Source organism: Cervus canadensis, chromosome 2 (genome assembly GCF_019320065.1).
Source record: "Cervus canadensis isolate Bull #8, Minnesota chromosome 2, ASM1932006v1, whole genome shotgun sequence".
Taxonomy (NCBI): domain Eukaryota; kingdom Metazoa; phylum Chordata; class Mammalia; order Artiodactyla; family Cervidae; genus Cervus; species Cervus canadensis.
This window is the reverse complement of record NC_057387.1, coordinates 21,094,298-21,109,805: the sequence shown is the minus strand read 5'-3', so window position 1 is coordinate 21,109,805 and position 15,508 is coordinate 21,094,298. Positions and strand designations below refer to the sequence as shown.

The 15,508-nt window shown below is 40.2% G+C and overlaps 1 protein-coding gene across 3 annotated transcripts in view; it reads left to right on the top strand.

Moving 5' to 3' along the window:
- Positions 1 to 15,508, top strand: part of CHD1L (chromodomain helicase DNA binding protein 1 like) — a 71,243-nt gene that overhangs the window by 9,998 nt on the left and 45,737 nt on the right. For all 3 annotated transcript variants that reach the window (XM_043458992.1, XM_043458983.1, XM_043458999.1), the window contains exons 2-6: positions 5,203 to 5,315; positions 7,900 to 8,006; positions 8,563 to 8,677; positions 9,253 to 9,284; positions 13,734 to 13,815. In XM_043458992.1, the coding sequence (XP_043314927.1) occupies positions 5,203 to 5,315; positions 7,900 to 8,006; positions 8,563 to 8,677; positions 9,253 to 9,284; positions 13,734 to 13,815 (449 nt within the window). The remainder of the gene's footprint in view (positions 1 to 5,202; positions 5,316 to 7,899; positions 8,007 to 8,562; positions 8,678 to 9,252; positions 9,285 to 13,733; positions 13,816 to 15,508) is intronic.

Genomic DNA, 15,508 nt, shown 5'->3' with positions numbered 1-15,508 from the left:
ATTGACTGTTATCCTTATGGGAGTCTACTTGCATGTTGTTTGCTGCTTTTCCCTTGCTGCTTTTAATATTTTTTCTTTGTATTTAATTTTGTTAGTTTGATTAATATGTATCTTGGCATGTTCTCCTTGGGTTTGTGCTGTATGGGATTCTCTGGGCTTCTTGGACTTCGGTGGCTATTTCCATCCCCATTTTAGGGAAGTTTTCAACTATTACTTCCTCAAATATTTTCTCATGCCCTTTCCTTTTGTCTTCTTCTCCTGGGGTGCTTATGATTCAAATGTTGGGGTGCTTAACATTGTCCCAGAGGTCTCTGTGACTATCCTCATTTCTTCCTATTCTTTTTTCTTTTTTTCCCACTCTGCTTCATTTATCTCCACCATTCTGTCCTCCAGCTCACTTACCCTTTCCTCTGCCTCAGGTACTCTACTGTTGGTTCCCTCCAGAGTGTTTTTCATCTCAGTTATTGCATTGCTCATCACTGATTGACTGCTCCTTATTTCTCCTAGATCCTCGCTAAACATTTCTTCCATCTTCTCAATCCATGTGTCTAGTGTGCTTGTCTGTGTCTCCATTGTGTTTTCAAGATTTTGGGTCATATTTACGGTCATTATTCTGAATTCTTTTTCAGATAGACTCTATCTCCTCTTTGGTTTGGTTTGGTGGGTTTTTACATGTTCCTTCACCTGCTGGGTATTTCTCTGGCTTTTCATTTTGTTTGCTATGTTTGGGGTCTCCTTTCTTCTGCCTGGAGGGTTGTAGCTCCTCTTAGTTGTGGAGTCTGCTCCCTGTGGGTAGGGTTGGACCAGTGACTTGTGAAGATTTCCTGATTGGGTGAACTTGTGTGTGTGTTCTGGTCGATGGAGCTGGATCTCATCTCTCTGGAGGGCAGTGCGGTGTCCAGTAGAGAGTTTTGGGGTATCTGTGGATTTGCTGTGGCTCTGGGGAGCCTGGCTGTTAATGTTACAGATTGTGTTCTGTTTTGCTGGAGGATTGGCTTGGGATGTCTTGCCCTGGAGCTTGCTGGCTCTTGGGTGGAGCTTAGACTCAGTGTAGGTACGGAGGGTTTTGGGTGGACTCTTATGTATTAATATTTTCTGTTGTCAGGAGTTTTATGATGGTCAGAAGTTCTGGAGTTGAGCCTCCTGCCTCTGGGTTTCAGTCCTGACATCTTACAGTAGCATCAGGACTTCTCCATCCACACAGCACAAAAGACAAACCCCGTAGGTTAATGATGAAACAACTCTCCACAGCCAGGAACCCCAAAGGGAGTCACAGAGTTTATAAAGAGAAGAGAATAGGGAGGAAGGAGAGAGGTGACCAGGAGGAGAAAAAAGGAGTCAAAAGGGAAGCGCGGTCAAGCCAATAACCAAATCCCTAAGTGAAAATGGGTACTAAAAATTAGGCTCTTAAAGATACAAAATTAATAACAAAAGGTAGAAAAGCAAAAATTAAGAACCTGGAATAAAAATTAGACTCTCAAAAGCACACTGTAAAAATATGGAACTTATTTCAAAAATAAGATTTTTTTTTCTTCCCCTCTTATTTTTCTTATTTCCCCTCATACTGTCCTAATACAGTTCTTTATTACTCCTTTAGCTTTTTTTATAGCTTACTTTCACCTTTCTAAAAAAAAAACAAAAAACTTATTTTTGAAATAAATCCATATTTTTACACTGTGCTTTTGAGAGTCTAGTTTTTATTCCAGGTTCTTAATTACTGACTTAAATAAGCAAATAAAGATGTGTTTGGATTGCATTTTTCTTTTTTTTTTTTGAATATGCAGAAAGCTGACAGTTGGCATCCTGATTTTTTCCTTCTGGTAATTTATGTCATTTTCCTCTGACTGCTTTTAAGATACTTTCTTTTAAGTTTTCAGAAACCTAATTATGATGTGTTTTGGTATATATTTCTTTGGGTTTGTTTTTTTATTCTATTTGAAGTTCATTCAGCTTTTTGAAACTATAGATCTTTTGCCAAACTGTGGAAATTTTTCGGCCATTCTTACTTTTTTAACCCTGTCCCATCTCTCAGCTCTTTCTGGCATGCCAATGGATGAATGCAGATCTTTTGTTAGAGACTTGCAGTTCCTTGAAGCTCTGTTTTCAGTATGTTTTCTCTCGGTTCAGATTGAGTAACTTCTGTGGTTCTGCCTTCCAGTTCACTGATTCTTTTCTCTATTCTATTCTGCCACTAAGTCCATCTTCTGAGTTTTTTGCTTTGGTTATTGTATTTGTTAGTATATTATCTTTCTTTGTACTTTCTATTTCTTTACTGATGCTTTCTATTTTTTTTTTTCAGTTATTTTAATAAGTATGTTCATAGTTGCTTGTTGAGGCACTTTTGTCATTGCTGGTTTAAAATAAATGTAACACCTGTGTCATCTAGATGTTGGCATCTATGGATTGTCTTTTTTCATTCAATTTGAAATCTTCCTGGTTCTTGGTATAATCAATGTTTATTAAAACTGGACTTTTTTTTTTAAATCCTTTTTTTTTTAAATTTATTTTAGCTGCACAGGGTCTTCATTGTGGCACATGGGCTTCCCTAGTTGCAATGTGCAGATTAAGTTTCAGTATGTGGAATCTTGCTTAGTTTCCTCATCAGGGATTGAACCTGGGCTCCCTGCATTGGGAGCGTGAAGTCTTATCCCCTGGACCACCAGGGAAGTTCTTACTTTACGTGTTGAGACTCAAGGTCTCATTTAAACCTTTTGTTGAGTTGTCTATGCTACTCTAGCAGGGGAAGGTGGTTGCTGCCTTGTTGCTACCAGGTGGAAATAGATATCAGACTCCCCCCGAGGTTATCTTTTTTTTTTTTTTTTTTAATCTGAACAGAGATTTATGTTTTATTTTATTTTACATCTTGATTTCCAAAAATAAATTTAAAAACAATTAAAAAAACTAGAAAATAGTCCAGCAGCTGAACTGAACTGAACTGATACATTTTTTAAAAAAAAAGAATATTGAGCTTTTCTTAATACCTGGGGATAGGGAGGGGATTTCTCCTTACTTCCGGGTGAGAATGAAAGTACTGGCTCCTAGTCTGGTCCCCATGGACACTGTGCTGGGGTGGTCCCATTAACCTAGGCAGTGATAAAAATCCTGAGTCTCCACTAGGCCTCCTTTAATGCTGTTTGTAGGGCCCGTTGGGGAGGGGGCTCATATGATCTAGTAGGAGTGTAAGTTCAGGCTCCCTATGTGGGCTCCCTGACGCTGCAGGGGAGGGAAAAGTGAAGTGGGACGGCTTCATTATTGGTGAATGGGATGAAGATCCTGACTGCCTGCTTAGCTGTCTGTGGTACCTTCCTGCTAGGGGTGATGGGAACTTCATTGAATCTCTTGAGGGTGGAGGCTCCCATTTGGCCTTTGCTGATGTGGGTAGGGCCACAGATTTTTCCTTAAGTGTTTAGCTTAACTAGAGTGGTTATTGTCCAAAAGTTTAAAAGTTCTGTCTCTCTAGGCTGTCTTTTTCCTTTGGCTATGGAAACAGGCTTTTGTTAAACTTTTCTTTGCTGTGTACATTGGCATTTCTGGGTGGTCAGTTTCTTCACCTCTAAGTCTGGGCTATATGAGGCAAAAAGAAACCCAGGGAACTCATAACTGTTGTTTGGTGGCTCCCAAGGTTACTGACCAGTCTGCCTTCTTTGGCCCCACCTTTTCAGAGTCATCTTATGTTCATTTTCTTTGTAATATTCAGAATTTTTAGTTGTATTATCAAGAGGAATGGTGAAAAGAACATCTCTATCTTCCCAAAAGCAGAAGTCTCCAAGGTTCATATTTTAATCTTCTTTAAATTTTCTGGATTTTCCCACATACAGTATGGGGATAATACCCAGCATGGGATTGTTACTAGCTTTAAATTGGGTAAATTAATGTACATTGTTTACTACTCTCTCTGGTATTTAGTAAGTGCATAATATCAAAAATAGTACTCCTTTATCTGCCTTACTTGCCATCAGTGTCTTTTTTTCATTTGTCATTTGCTGTTTAAAAAAATTATTTATTTTTGTTCGCACTGGGTCATCGTTGCCGCCTGCAGATTTTCTCTAGTTGCAGTGCACTGTCTCGTTGTGGTGCGCGCCTCTTAGTGCAGTGACTTCTCTTGTGCAGAGCACAGGCCCTGGGGTGTGTGGGCTTCAGTAGTTGGCAGCACCAGAGTGCTCCCTGGAGTGCAGGCTCAGTAGCTGTGGCGCAGGAGTTTAGTTGCTCTGCACCATGTGGAATCTCCTCAGACCAGAGATTGAACCCATGTCCCTGGTATTGGCAGGTGTATCCTTAACCACTGGACTACCAGGAAGGTCTGCCTTTTATTTTTATGGAGGTTTTTTTTAATCTATTATTATTTTCTAAATAAAAATTACGTATATAAAGTAAATATCTTTAGATAAAAATTATAATTATATACCTACATAAAAAATAACTTGTTAATCTTTTAAATGTTTCACAATTGTATGTTGCCCAGTTTCTTTTTAAAGGTGACGAGTTCAAACCAGAGTTTTACTTTTGTTAATAGTTTTTCTATAAAGTATGTTTGGGGTTTCCCCCCTTCAGAAGATATGGCTAGTCTCTGAAACTGGATTTCCCCTCACCCCGACCCCAGAGAACGAGAGGCAGCAGGAGCTCTATGGATTTCAGACATCTATTTTCTGCTGTCCTTGTACATTGGTAAACAGCTCCTGTGCAACACTGTTTCCATTCTTAAGAGCACTGCTTCTTGATTCAAACTTGATTTAATCTAGTCCTGCCTGTCTTGATTTTTTTTTTTCTGTAGCATCTGGTGGCAGGTTTAAGTGGTGCAGTTAAGCAAGCAGACACGTGTATCACCCGTGTGTTGTTGTTTGCTATTACGTTGCATCAGTAAAACCTCATTCCCTAGAATGGACACTGGCATGAGACTCAGGCAGTCAGAGGCCAGATCCCAGGTTGATTTTCTCATCTGTCAAGCGGATCCTGTAACACTGACAGGCTGTTTTAGGGCTTTGACTATAGTGGTGGCAAAGTTCATTCAAAAATAGCTTGGAAGTCAGCAAGTATCTGCATATCTGTAACTTCTCAGCAAAAGATACGGCCAGTAAGGCTTGGGGTATGGGCAATTAGGCTGTGTTCTTTGGTTGAAGGTCTTGAACATAGCTTGTGTGTGTGCTGAAATGTCTGCTCTTCTGACTTGCTGTTTTTTGTTTCTTTTTTTTTTTAAATTTCTAGGGATACATCTACGCCCTTATCAGCTGCAGGGAGTCAACTGGCTAGCCCAGTGCTTCCACTGTCAGAATGGCTGCATCCTGGGGGATGAGATGGGCTTGGGTAAGACCTGCCAGGTATGTTAGTGTGGAGCGAGTACTGTTTACCTCTGCTGAAATACCTCCTTACAACTCATTCCTGTTTTTAGCTGCCAACTATTGGTATGTATTTTTATACTAGGAGATATACAAGTATTTTTATACCTGAGCCTTTGTTATGAGATCATGACCTTGGACTTGGCTTTTCTCATTATGGGGGTAGTTTTGAACTGTCATTACCTTTGTTTTAATCTAACCCTTGACATATAGAATTACAATTAATGGGCAGGATTTTCTATATAAAGCAAATATGCCTGTCCCAGGGATCAAATTGTTTCTTCCCTCTTAAGTAATACTTTACTAGTTAACTGGATCACTTTAATGTCAGTCTCCCTCAGTGGATGGTGGGGCTACTTCCCATTTCTCCGCCATGCTAGAGAATTACAGAGGAGGTACTCTGTTTTCTAAAATGACCTGGCCTTCCAGTGTTAGGAGTCAGACCTACCTCCTTGGATAGAATCAGATGTGACTTCCTTGGGCATGGATTACCAGGTTTTGTCTTGAGATTGATCCTGCCGGTAGGATAATCACCAGTACAGCTCATGTTGACAGAGGTCAGTGGTAGTCTTGGATTGATGGAAAGTCCAGACACAGATACCCCTTGGGTTCATCACACAAGGTTTATTCCTCTGTAGTGTACCAAAGAAAGTCAGTGCAGTCAGAGTATACAGCAGAGGCAATTGAGCAGAAACCATGGAAGCATAAGTTTCTTGATTCCAAAGGTTTCATCATTGAACCCACAGAGTGAGTGAAGTTCCCATTAGTCCTTTTAGAAGGACTAACCTCCCCCCTTAAGTCTGACGTCACATAGTAAACATCAAGCTGGAGCAATTCTGCTCAGAGTCTAGCCTGACCATGTTGAAAGTGAAAGTGAATGTTGCTTAGTCATGTCCAACTCTTTGCGACCCCATGAACTATACAGTCCATGGAATTCTCCAGGCCAGAATACTGGAGTGGGTAGCCTTTCCCTTCTCCAGGGGATCTTCTCAACCCAGGGATCAAACCCAGGTCTCCTGCATTACAGGTGGATTCTTTTCTGGCTGAGCCACAAGGGAAGCCCAAGAATACTGGAGTGGGTGGCCTATCTCTTCTCCAGCAGATCTTCCTGACCCAGGAATCGAACCAGGGTCTCCTGCATTGCAGGTGGATTCTTTACCAACTGAGCTATCAAGGAGGCCCCTGACCATGTTGGCAATGCCTTAATCTAGATGTATCTCATCAATCTTGGGGTTATTCAGGATACAGTATGACCTCTGAGCATGGTTCCCCAAGGTAGCTATTTATCACCCTCAGATGTCTCAGGCAGTAATCCTGGTTCTAGTATATTCCTGAACTGAGAGCTATGGAACAAAGCTAAGTATCCCAGTGTTTCTGGGAGGCAGGCCAATGGACTGTTATATTCAGGTACAAAGCCCTCCACGTAGTCTCCTGTGCAGTATCCATTTATCATGGCAAGCTTTTAAAGAAACTTCTCTAGTCAAAAATGTGTACAGCCGTGTCTTAAAATAGGCTATTAGGCTTTACAGAGATTTTCAATTTAGACCCTGACCTGAGTTTATGAAGCATTATTTATTGTTTGTTTTCTTCACTGGAATGTGTGCCCCAGGAGAGCTAGGAGTTTTGTTTGTTTTGTTAACTGTTCTACACCAGAGTTCAGAGTAGAGCCTGGTGGATAGAGGGTACTCCATTAGTGCACGGGATTCCCAGGTAGTGCTAGTGGTAATGCGATGCTTAGTCACTCAGTTGTGGTCGACTCTTTGCGAGCCCATGGACTGTAGCCCACCAGGCCTCCTCTGTCCATGGAATTCTCCAGGCAAGAATACTGGAGTGGGTTGCCATGCCCTCCTCATGCTAGTGGTAAAGAACCTCCCTACCAGTGTAGGTAGACATAAAGAGATGTGGGTCCGATCCCTGGGTCAGGAAGATCCCCTGGAGGAGGGCACAGAAACTCACTCCAGTATTCTTGCCAGGAGAATCCCACGGACAGAGGAGCCTGGCAGACTACAGTCCATGGGGTTGCTGAGTTGGATAGACCGATGCAGCTTAGCATAAATCCATGTGGGGGGAAGTTAGGAAGGAGGGAAAATATCCTCCTTTAGGAGACCTGGCCAACAGAAGAGACCAGCGTGTGGTTGGTCATCTTCACAGTCATATCTTGATTCTTCTTAGCATATGTTTTTAGAGCATTCCTAACTTTGTGCCTCATTTGCATTGTTTTCATTGATTTCTGTTGTCTGTTCCTGATGCTTTCCTTCGTATGAAAGGTTCAGTTACTTAAGTTTTGAGCACTATTGCTTGTTGACTGTTGATGTAATTGAGTACCATAAATGTCTTCGGCAGTTGTATCAAGGCTTACCTGATTTCACTCTTGGAATGGATGACTCTCCTAATGTGTGGAAGATTGCACATTATTTGTTTGTAAAGCCAGTCTTGTTTAATAGATTGTGTTTGTACTTTATTCTTTTTGATGCAATTATAATTGTCTCTGCAAGGCTGTGGGAACTTTATAATTATTTCTCATGTGGAAAGGTGATCAAAACTGCCTTCTTTTTATGTGTTCCAGACTATTGCACTCTTCATTTATTTGGCGGGAAGATTAAATGATGAAGGACCATTTCTGATTCTTTGTCCCTTGTCTGTTTTGAGCAACTGGAAAGAAGAGATGGAGAGGTACAGAGTAGATGTAGTTGAAATTTTTTTTTTACTTTTTTTTCTGGGTACTATGTGAAATATGATAAAACAACATATTGTCCTAAGCAATGAGTTTATTTTTTCCAGAAAACTCTGACCTGAGGCAGTGTAGATAGAGAATGAGGATCAGATGAGGGAGGGTCCAATGGATGTTTTTGTTGCCTTTTGGCAGTTTGAAGGTCAGTACTCATTTTTAGTAAATTTTGCTGAACTGAAGGAGAAACCATCCTTTTCATAGTGATACAGTGACATTTCATAGGAAGTAATGAATGTGGAAAAATATTTTTTCTTTTAAGAATTAATACAAGGTCCTTTCAGATGTTCATCTGACCCTTCTCCCTCTTTACATGGGGACTTAGTCACCCTTAGGTTTACCCATTACTCTAGTTGAGGTTTCAGGGTCTCAGGACTTGTTCTGGCTGCAGAGCATCCTGGGATCTGTACATCTGCAATCCTTCCATGAAATGTCATTTTCCAGACATGCACCCCTTGTCCATGGCTCTGTGTGTTCATCTACCTCTTTTCTTGGATTCAGACTTGCTCCAGGTCTTTCCTGTGTAGTATATGCCGGTGACAAGGACAAGAGAGCCTGCCTACAGCAAGACCTGAAGCAGGAGTCGCGTTTTCATGTGTTGCTAACTACCTATGAGGTATCTGTTTGTTTTTCTACAGCCAGAATTCTTAACCTGGGACCTTAGAAGTTGTAGAATCCTCTGGGATTATATTTAGTTTTTTTGAGGGCTAATGTTATTCTAGGAGGAAAGTCTGTTTTCATTTGATTCTCACAAAGGTCCTGTGAGCAAGGGGAGTGAAAAACGGTTAGTTCGATATCTCTCCCTCTTTCTTGGTGGATCAAGGGGGAGGGCTTCCCAGGGAGGCAGCACTTGAGCTGTCTCTTGGCCGATGAGTAGAAAAAGGTAGAATGGGCTGAGGCATCATCTGTTACTAGAGGATGGGAAAGGAAGGTGAAGATACTTAGTTCCCGTCTCTGTTCTCATTCTTCAAGCCAAGAATGTCCAGACTCCTATAAGCAAGACCTTCCACACGTTCATGCATCCCTTTGTCTGTAAGATGCTGCCACCTAGAGGTTATGCTCGGAACTCGTACATAGTCGGTGAATGAGACCGCTAAATCCGATAGTTTAGGAGTTAATAAAAGACTAGCTTATTAATGTCAGAAGTATATCAATATCAGCCTTTACAATGTGTTTTCCTTAATTTTTCAGATTTGCTTGAAAGATGCATCTTTTCTAAAGTCGTGAGTATGTTGCACTACTTCCTGAATTTGTCCTGAATGTGTCATGTGAGTTATGTCTTTCCTTCCCATTTTTTCCCCTGGTTTGTTATCCCTGAGTCTTACTGGGTGTGTGGTATGGCAGGAGTCTTACAGCCCAAGCCCCTACTCCTTAGCTGTGTATGCGTAGATTCCCTAACTTAACCTCTGTGAACCTCAGCTTCTTTATCTGTAAAATGAGGACCGCTGCTGTGAGGATTGAGTGAGATAAGCTGTCTATTTGTGTGAGATAAGCTGTATATGGTGGGCGGTTAGTAGATACCAGATTCTTTGCATCACAATTTGTATAGATGCCTGTCAGGACTGCTGCATGGAAATTCTGCTACAACATAGGAGGGGAATTATTAGAGCTGTTTTCTGGAAATATCCTAAAATAGCCATCAGCGCTATAAAGTTAACTTTTTATTTTTTAAATAATTTTATTGATTTATTTTGGCTGTACTACGTCTTCGTTGCTGCACAGGCTTTTTCTTTTCTCCAGTTGCAACAAGTAGAAGGTACTCTCTGGTTGTGGTGCACAGACCTCTCACTGTGGCGGCCTCTCTTGTTGCGGAGCCCAGGCTTAAGAGCTGTGGTGCACGGGCTTAGTTGCTCTGCAGCATGTGGGACCTTCCTGGCCAGGGATCAAAGCTGTGTCTCCGTCATTGGCAGGTGGATTCTTTACCACTGAGTCACCAGGGAAGCCCTAAAATTAGCTTTTTAGAAAGGAATTTTTAAGTAAATTTCTTTCTAGTTATTGGCTAACAGGTCTCAAATCAGCTCATAAAGTGCAGGAAACTTAGGTGTAACCCCTGATACTACCTGGTACTTACGATGGGAGGGATGCTGTGTTGTAGTGTGTGGTTAAGCCAACAGTTACCTTATACATTAAACAAGAGCTCAGTTTTGGGTGAATAATAAGATACACTGACAGTTTCATTCTCATAGCATGTGTACTTATGGTTAGGTGGGATTTGTTTCTTTAATATTCAGAACCTTTACAGAGTGCTTTATCAATATTATAAATGTTATTTCATACCCAGGCTCTTCTGAGTTGGATCTTTATTTTCATCTTATTTTGAAACACTAAAGACTCAGTCATAGATTTCATGACTTCCATGTAGTGTTTTGTTTCATTCATGTTTCATTTAAGTAAGCGTATTACTTTACTTTTCTTAAGAAAAGGATGTGCTTTCCCTCTCACTTCTTTTTTATTGTCAATAGCCAACTTTATATGTATTAAAGATCTCTCCTCTGGAAAGACATTGTTCTGGGAGTTAACAGCAATACCAGGAAAGTAAACCATATGGTGATCCCCAAGAGAACATAAACTCCAGTAGAGTTAATAAGAAGTGTACAGATATCCATAATATTAGGCAATATATGGAAAGTCTCAAAAGGCAAGAAGATTAGGACATAGATGATATTGGGTACTTTCCATAAATTATCCTATTGAATCTGCATGAAAACCCTAATAAGTAGGTATCGTCATCCATTTAATAGATGAGAATGGTAAGAGATTAGGTGTGACCCATCCCAGGGCACGTTGCTAGTAAATGGCAAAGCAGACATCCAAACCCACTTTGTTGTAGAGATTTTTTTAAAGAGAACTTTCCAAAGTATCTAGGTGCACTGGAGTTTCACTTTTTCAGTAGAAATATAATCTTTCTATATTAGATCATTATTGTGAATCCATTCCTAGTGAATTTAAGAAACTAAGTAGTAAAGGGACATTTATAATGTTTACTCAGTATGACCCCTAAGAACACAATTGTGTTCTTTTGATGTTTTTGGCAAGGTTATACTGTGTATTACTGTACTGCATACTGAGAACAGCCTGAAAGTGTAATGCAATCTCAGCCCTAAAGAGGCTTATTAGGGAGGGTTGAGACTGTGCATGTAACAATATGAAAAATAGGAAAATTTTTTGACAATAAACTTACAAAATCTTTGGATCAAGAGGATTAGAAATTACTTTTCCCACTTTCCATTCAGTCCTGGAATTCCCTCCACCTCTTCCTCTCCAGGGAGCATCCCTTGGCATGTCCTTTAGAGAGTAATTTGATGACCTCTGTCACTGAGTCCAAATCCACCTCCTTATAGTCTGATTCATTAAACACACTTTTTATTGGTTGCTTCTGTATGTAAAAACCTGAATATTGAGACTTGCTTGGTGGTCCAGTGGTTAGGAACAACTGATGCCTCCATTGCAGGGGCATGGGTTTGATCCCTGGTTGGGGAACTAAGATCCCACATGCCACACTGTGTGGCAAAATAAATTAAAAGACTAGAAATTTTTAAAAATCTGAATATATAGCTCTTAATGCCATAATAATACTGTAATGATCTTAATAGATTAATACCTAATCTATGTTGAATGGCAATTTAAACAGGAGCCAGGCACTCTCCTGTAGCCCCTTGAAAAGGGCTCACACACTTGTCATGCCATGACCAGTGTCCAAGATCAGTTGGACTCTTACTCCTCATGATCCTTCAGTGCAACTCCTGCTACCCGGCAGGAATGATCCTGATTCCTGCACCCTCTCTTGGACCCAGTTCTTCCCTCTGTCTGCACCACTCAGTAGGTGAATGGGCCTAGGTGTCTGTTTCTGTACCCATTTTCTGGATTTTCTCTGTGGCCTCAGAGGAAGAAGGCTTCCTCCTCTTTTAAGGCCAACCTCTGCTCAAGATCTTCCTCTAATATTTGAGGGATTTTAATTTCCATATATCTTTCCAGTGTTCTGCTTTACTTGCATGTACATTTAGTTGTTTTTAATTTGTGAGTATAAATGTGTTTTTGGCTGTGTCAGGGTCTTGGTTGCAGCCTGCTGGATCTTTCATTGTGGTGTGCTGGTGCATGGGCTTTTTGTTGCGATGCTCAGGCTTCTCTCTAGGTGTGACTCACAGGCTTCAGAGTGTGTAAGCTCTGTAGTTTGCGGCCCTTGGGGTCTCTAGTTGAGGTGCACAGGCTCAGTAGTTGTGGACCATGGACTTAGTTGTCCTGCAGCACGTGGGATCTTAGTTCCTCGCCCAGGGATTAAACCTGCGTCCCCTGCATTGGAAGGTGGATTCTTAACTGCTGAACCATTAGGGGAGTCCCCTACATTTAGTTTTTTAAGTATAAGAATAATGTAATGGGATTAGAGAATATTTACAAATGAGATAAGAGCCTTATAACTTCCACTTTATTATCTTTTGCATGGGTTTTATTAAATATATGTTATATAAATGTATATATATAATATTTATATCTTTTTTAGTTACATAGGCCTTTTAAATTATAACATAATCATATTTATCATTTTAAATGCTATGTTTCATCACCCATCATTGGACCTATTATTATTTTCAGGTTTTTGCTGTTTTAAATAATGCAGCTTTGAACATATTAATACATACATATTTTAAATTTTTTTGTGGGCAAAACAGCTTCGCAGGAGTGTATACAGAGGATGTCTTCTTGGGAATTTGTGGTCATAACTATTATGGCATAGCCACCAGTGACTTCCATTAACAGAGCCAGTGATGTATCTTCCTGTTGTAACATTTGATCTGTTCACCACGTCCGCATTTTTTAATAATTTATTTGTTTATTGGTGGCACTGGGTATTCCTTGCTGCTTGACGGCTTTCTCTAGTAGTGGCGAGCAGGAGCTGCTCTTCATTGCGGGGCACAGGCTTCTCGTTGCCGTGGCTTCTCCTGTCGCAGAGCGCAGGCTCTGGGCACGTGGACTTCAGAGACTGTGACTCGTGAGCTCGAGGCTGTGTGCTCAGTGGTTGTGGTGTGGGAGCTTACTTGCTCTGCAGCACGTGGGATCTTCCCAGACCAGGGACTGAACCTGTGTTCCCTGCATTGGCAGGCAGATTCTTTTCCATTGTACCACCTGGGAAGTCTACCATGTCCCCATGTTAAAATCACACTGTTTTTTTAGCTACTGTGACATCATTGTGTCTTGACTTTTCTTCTGGGTCTGTATCTTAGTCCTGCCTCATACTAACTTTATGACCTTGACCGAGTCATCTGCCTTTCTGAGCTTTAGTATCCATGTTAGTAAAAAGGGCACAGTATGTCTACTCATTTTATTTTTGGGGGTTAAATAACATACCTAAAGCCCCAAGCTTTAGGTATGTTAAAGTGGCACATAGTAAGTGGTCATTAGTGTTTCCTTTTGCTTTCTGTCTCCAGCGCCTTCTTTTCTACCTTCAATGCATAGAACTTTCCCATCTCAGAAAATAAATTCCCTTAATTTTACTGCATTATCCAGATACTGCCTGATGTACTTGGTCGGCTCTTGGAGAAGGCAATTTGGGTGTGTTTCTAACAGAATGGCTTGATATTAGTCTTCCCAGAGTCTTAGTTTTGTAGTAAGACTTTTGAGTGTGAGATATGTGTTTGAGTTATACAAAACTGAAAATATGGACTTTTCCCTCACAGCTTCCCTTGGAGTGTTCTTGTTGTGGATGAAGCTCACAGGTTGAAAAACCAAAGCTCCTTGCTGCATAAGACTCTTTCAGAGGTAAACTCATCGGATACTTTTAGGTTGTATATCACTCCCTTTTAAAAAAATGTTAATATTAGTTTGGTCCCATATAGAGCCAATTAAATTGGCACATTTTTTTCAGTGAGATTTCTGCAGGGTTCAATGAACATTTTATGGTGACAGAAGTAATACTTAACATGGCCTAATTTCTCTTGCCTTTTACATAGGAGATAATGTTTATTAAAAATCTGGTTGTCAAATGAATAGGACTCTACCCCAGGATAATACGTTGTATTTTTGGAAATGTTCCAACTGTCTTTTTGAGCTTTAGTTTCTTTAAAAATAATCTTACTGTAGTTTTTCTGTCTGCAATAACAAACATATCTGACATATTTATTGTACCACTCCCCCATTTACCTGTTTAAAAAATTTGATAATTCAGAGTCATGAAGAGACTAATTTCATGCCATTGAATAAGTATGAAACCGTTGATCTTACTCCATTTACTTCTCTGGAATCATTCTGGCAAAGCAGATGAGAAATGGCATCGTAGCCTTAGATTTGCCCTCTTTTCTGAGGAGCCAGTGGAACAGCTTATGAGTATGAAGTGCCCTGCTTGTTGTTGACCTAGTAAAGGCTTGTTCATTCCTGCGACCTCGTGTGCAAATTTCTGGGATCGTCATTGACTTTTGGTCCCTTTCCTATAATAGATCAATTAATGAATTTAGAGGTCATTTGGAGGAAAGCCTTAGATTTGAATTCTTTATTTACTGGTTAAAAGTTACAGTTTTTAGTGTTTAAGTGCAGATATGGCCACTATTATTATTATTATTACCCCGATCTCAAAGGTTGCTGTCCCCTAGTAGGGCCCCCCCCTGCTCTATGGTGGGCTTTGCCTTCTTTTTAAGGACTGCCTAACACTGTCTCTTTCCCAAGAGATTGTCATACCCGGCACCCAAGAGACTGTAAGATAGGGCTTCATCAACTGCTATGCCGGTTTATTGATTTATAGTGGGGAAGAGAAGCAGGTGTAGTAAAGGAAGCCTGTGTTTGGAGTGGGGAAGCTAAAGTCTGTTGCTGGCTCCAGAGCCTTTTCTTCTTATTCGTAAGGAAACAGGCTCAGAGGAGGTTGTTCTATGTTATCTGAGTATTCGTTTTTAGGTCAGATTTGAACTGCAGACAGCTAGTTGGTCAGGAAAAAAAACACATTTATTGATTGGGCTGAGAGGTGGGCAGACGGGTACTGCCTTTTATTTTCTCTTCTTCCAAATACTGTTTTCAGCTAGTTTGTAAAATTTGGAAGAAACCTAAATGTCAACATAGGAATCGATTATACTGTACAATTTGTGGTATATATACAATATATTTACAGAGTAAGGCTGCCATGAAAAATTGTGTAGAAGAATATTTAATAATGTATAAAATATTTGCAAAGTATTTTCTACAAAAAAGTTTCCAAAGTTTTCTATACAAGCAGAGATTGTCTCTAGGCTTCTTTTTTCCCAGTTATAAGTTTTGATGCTGAAATGAACACTGCTTTGAATTAAAATGTTAATCCATGTGATAGTGTAATTTCATTTTAGTGATTGACAACCTTGGTTATCCTTGTTGACTTCATGTTTTTTGGCCACTTTAGTTCTTTGAACATGTTGTAAAAATGTGATTTAGTTATTGGAAACATTCACTGTTAACCATTTTCCATACTTGAAATATTGTGACTATGTTGCAC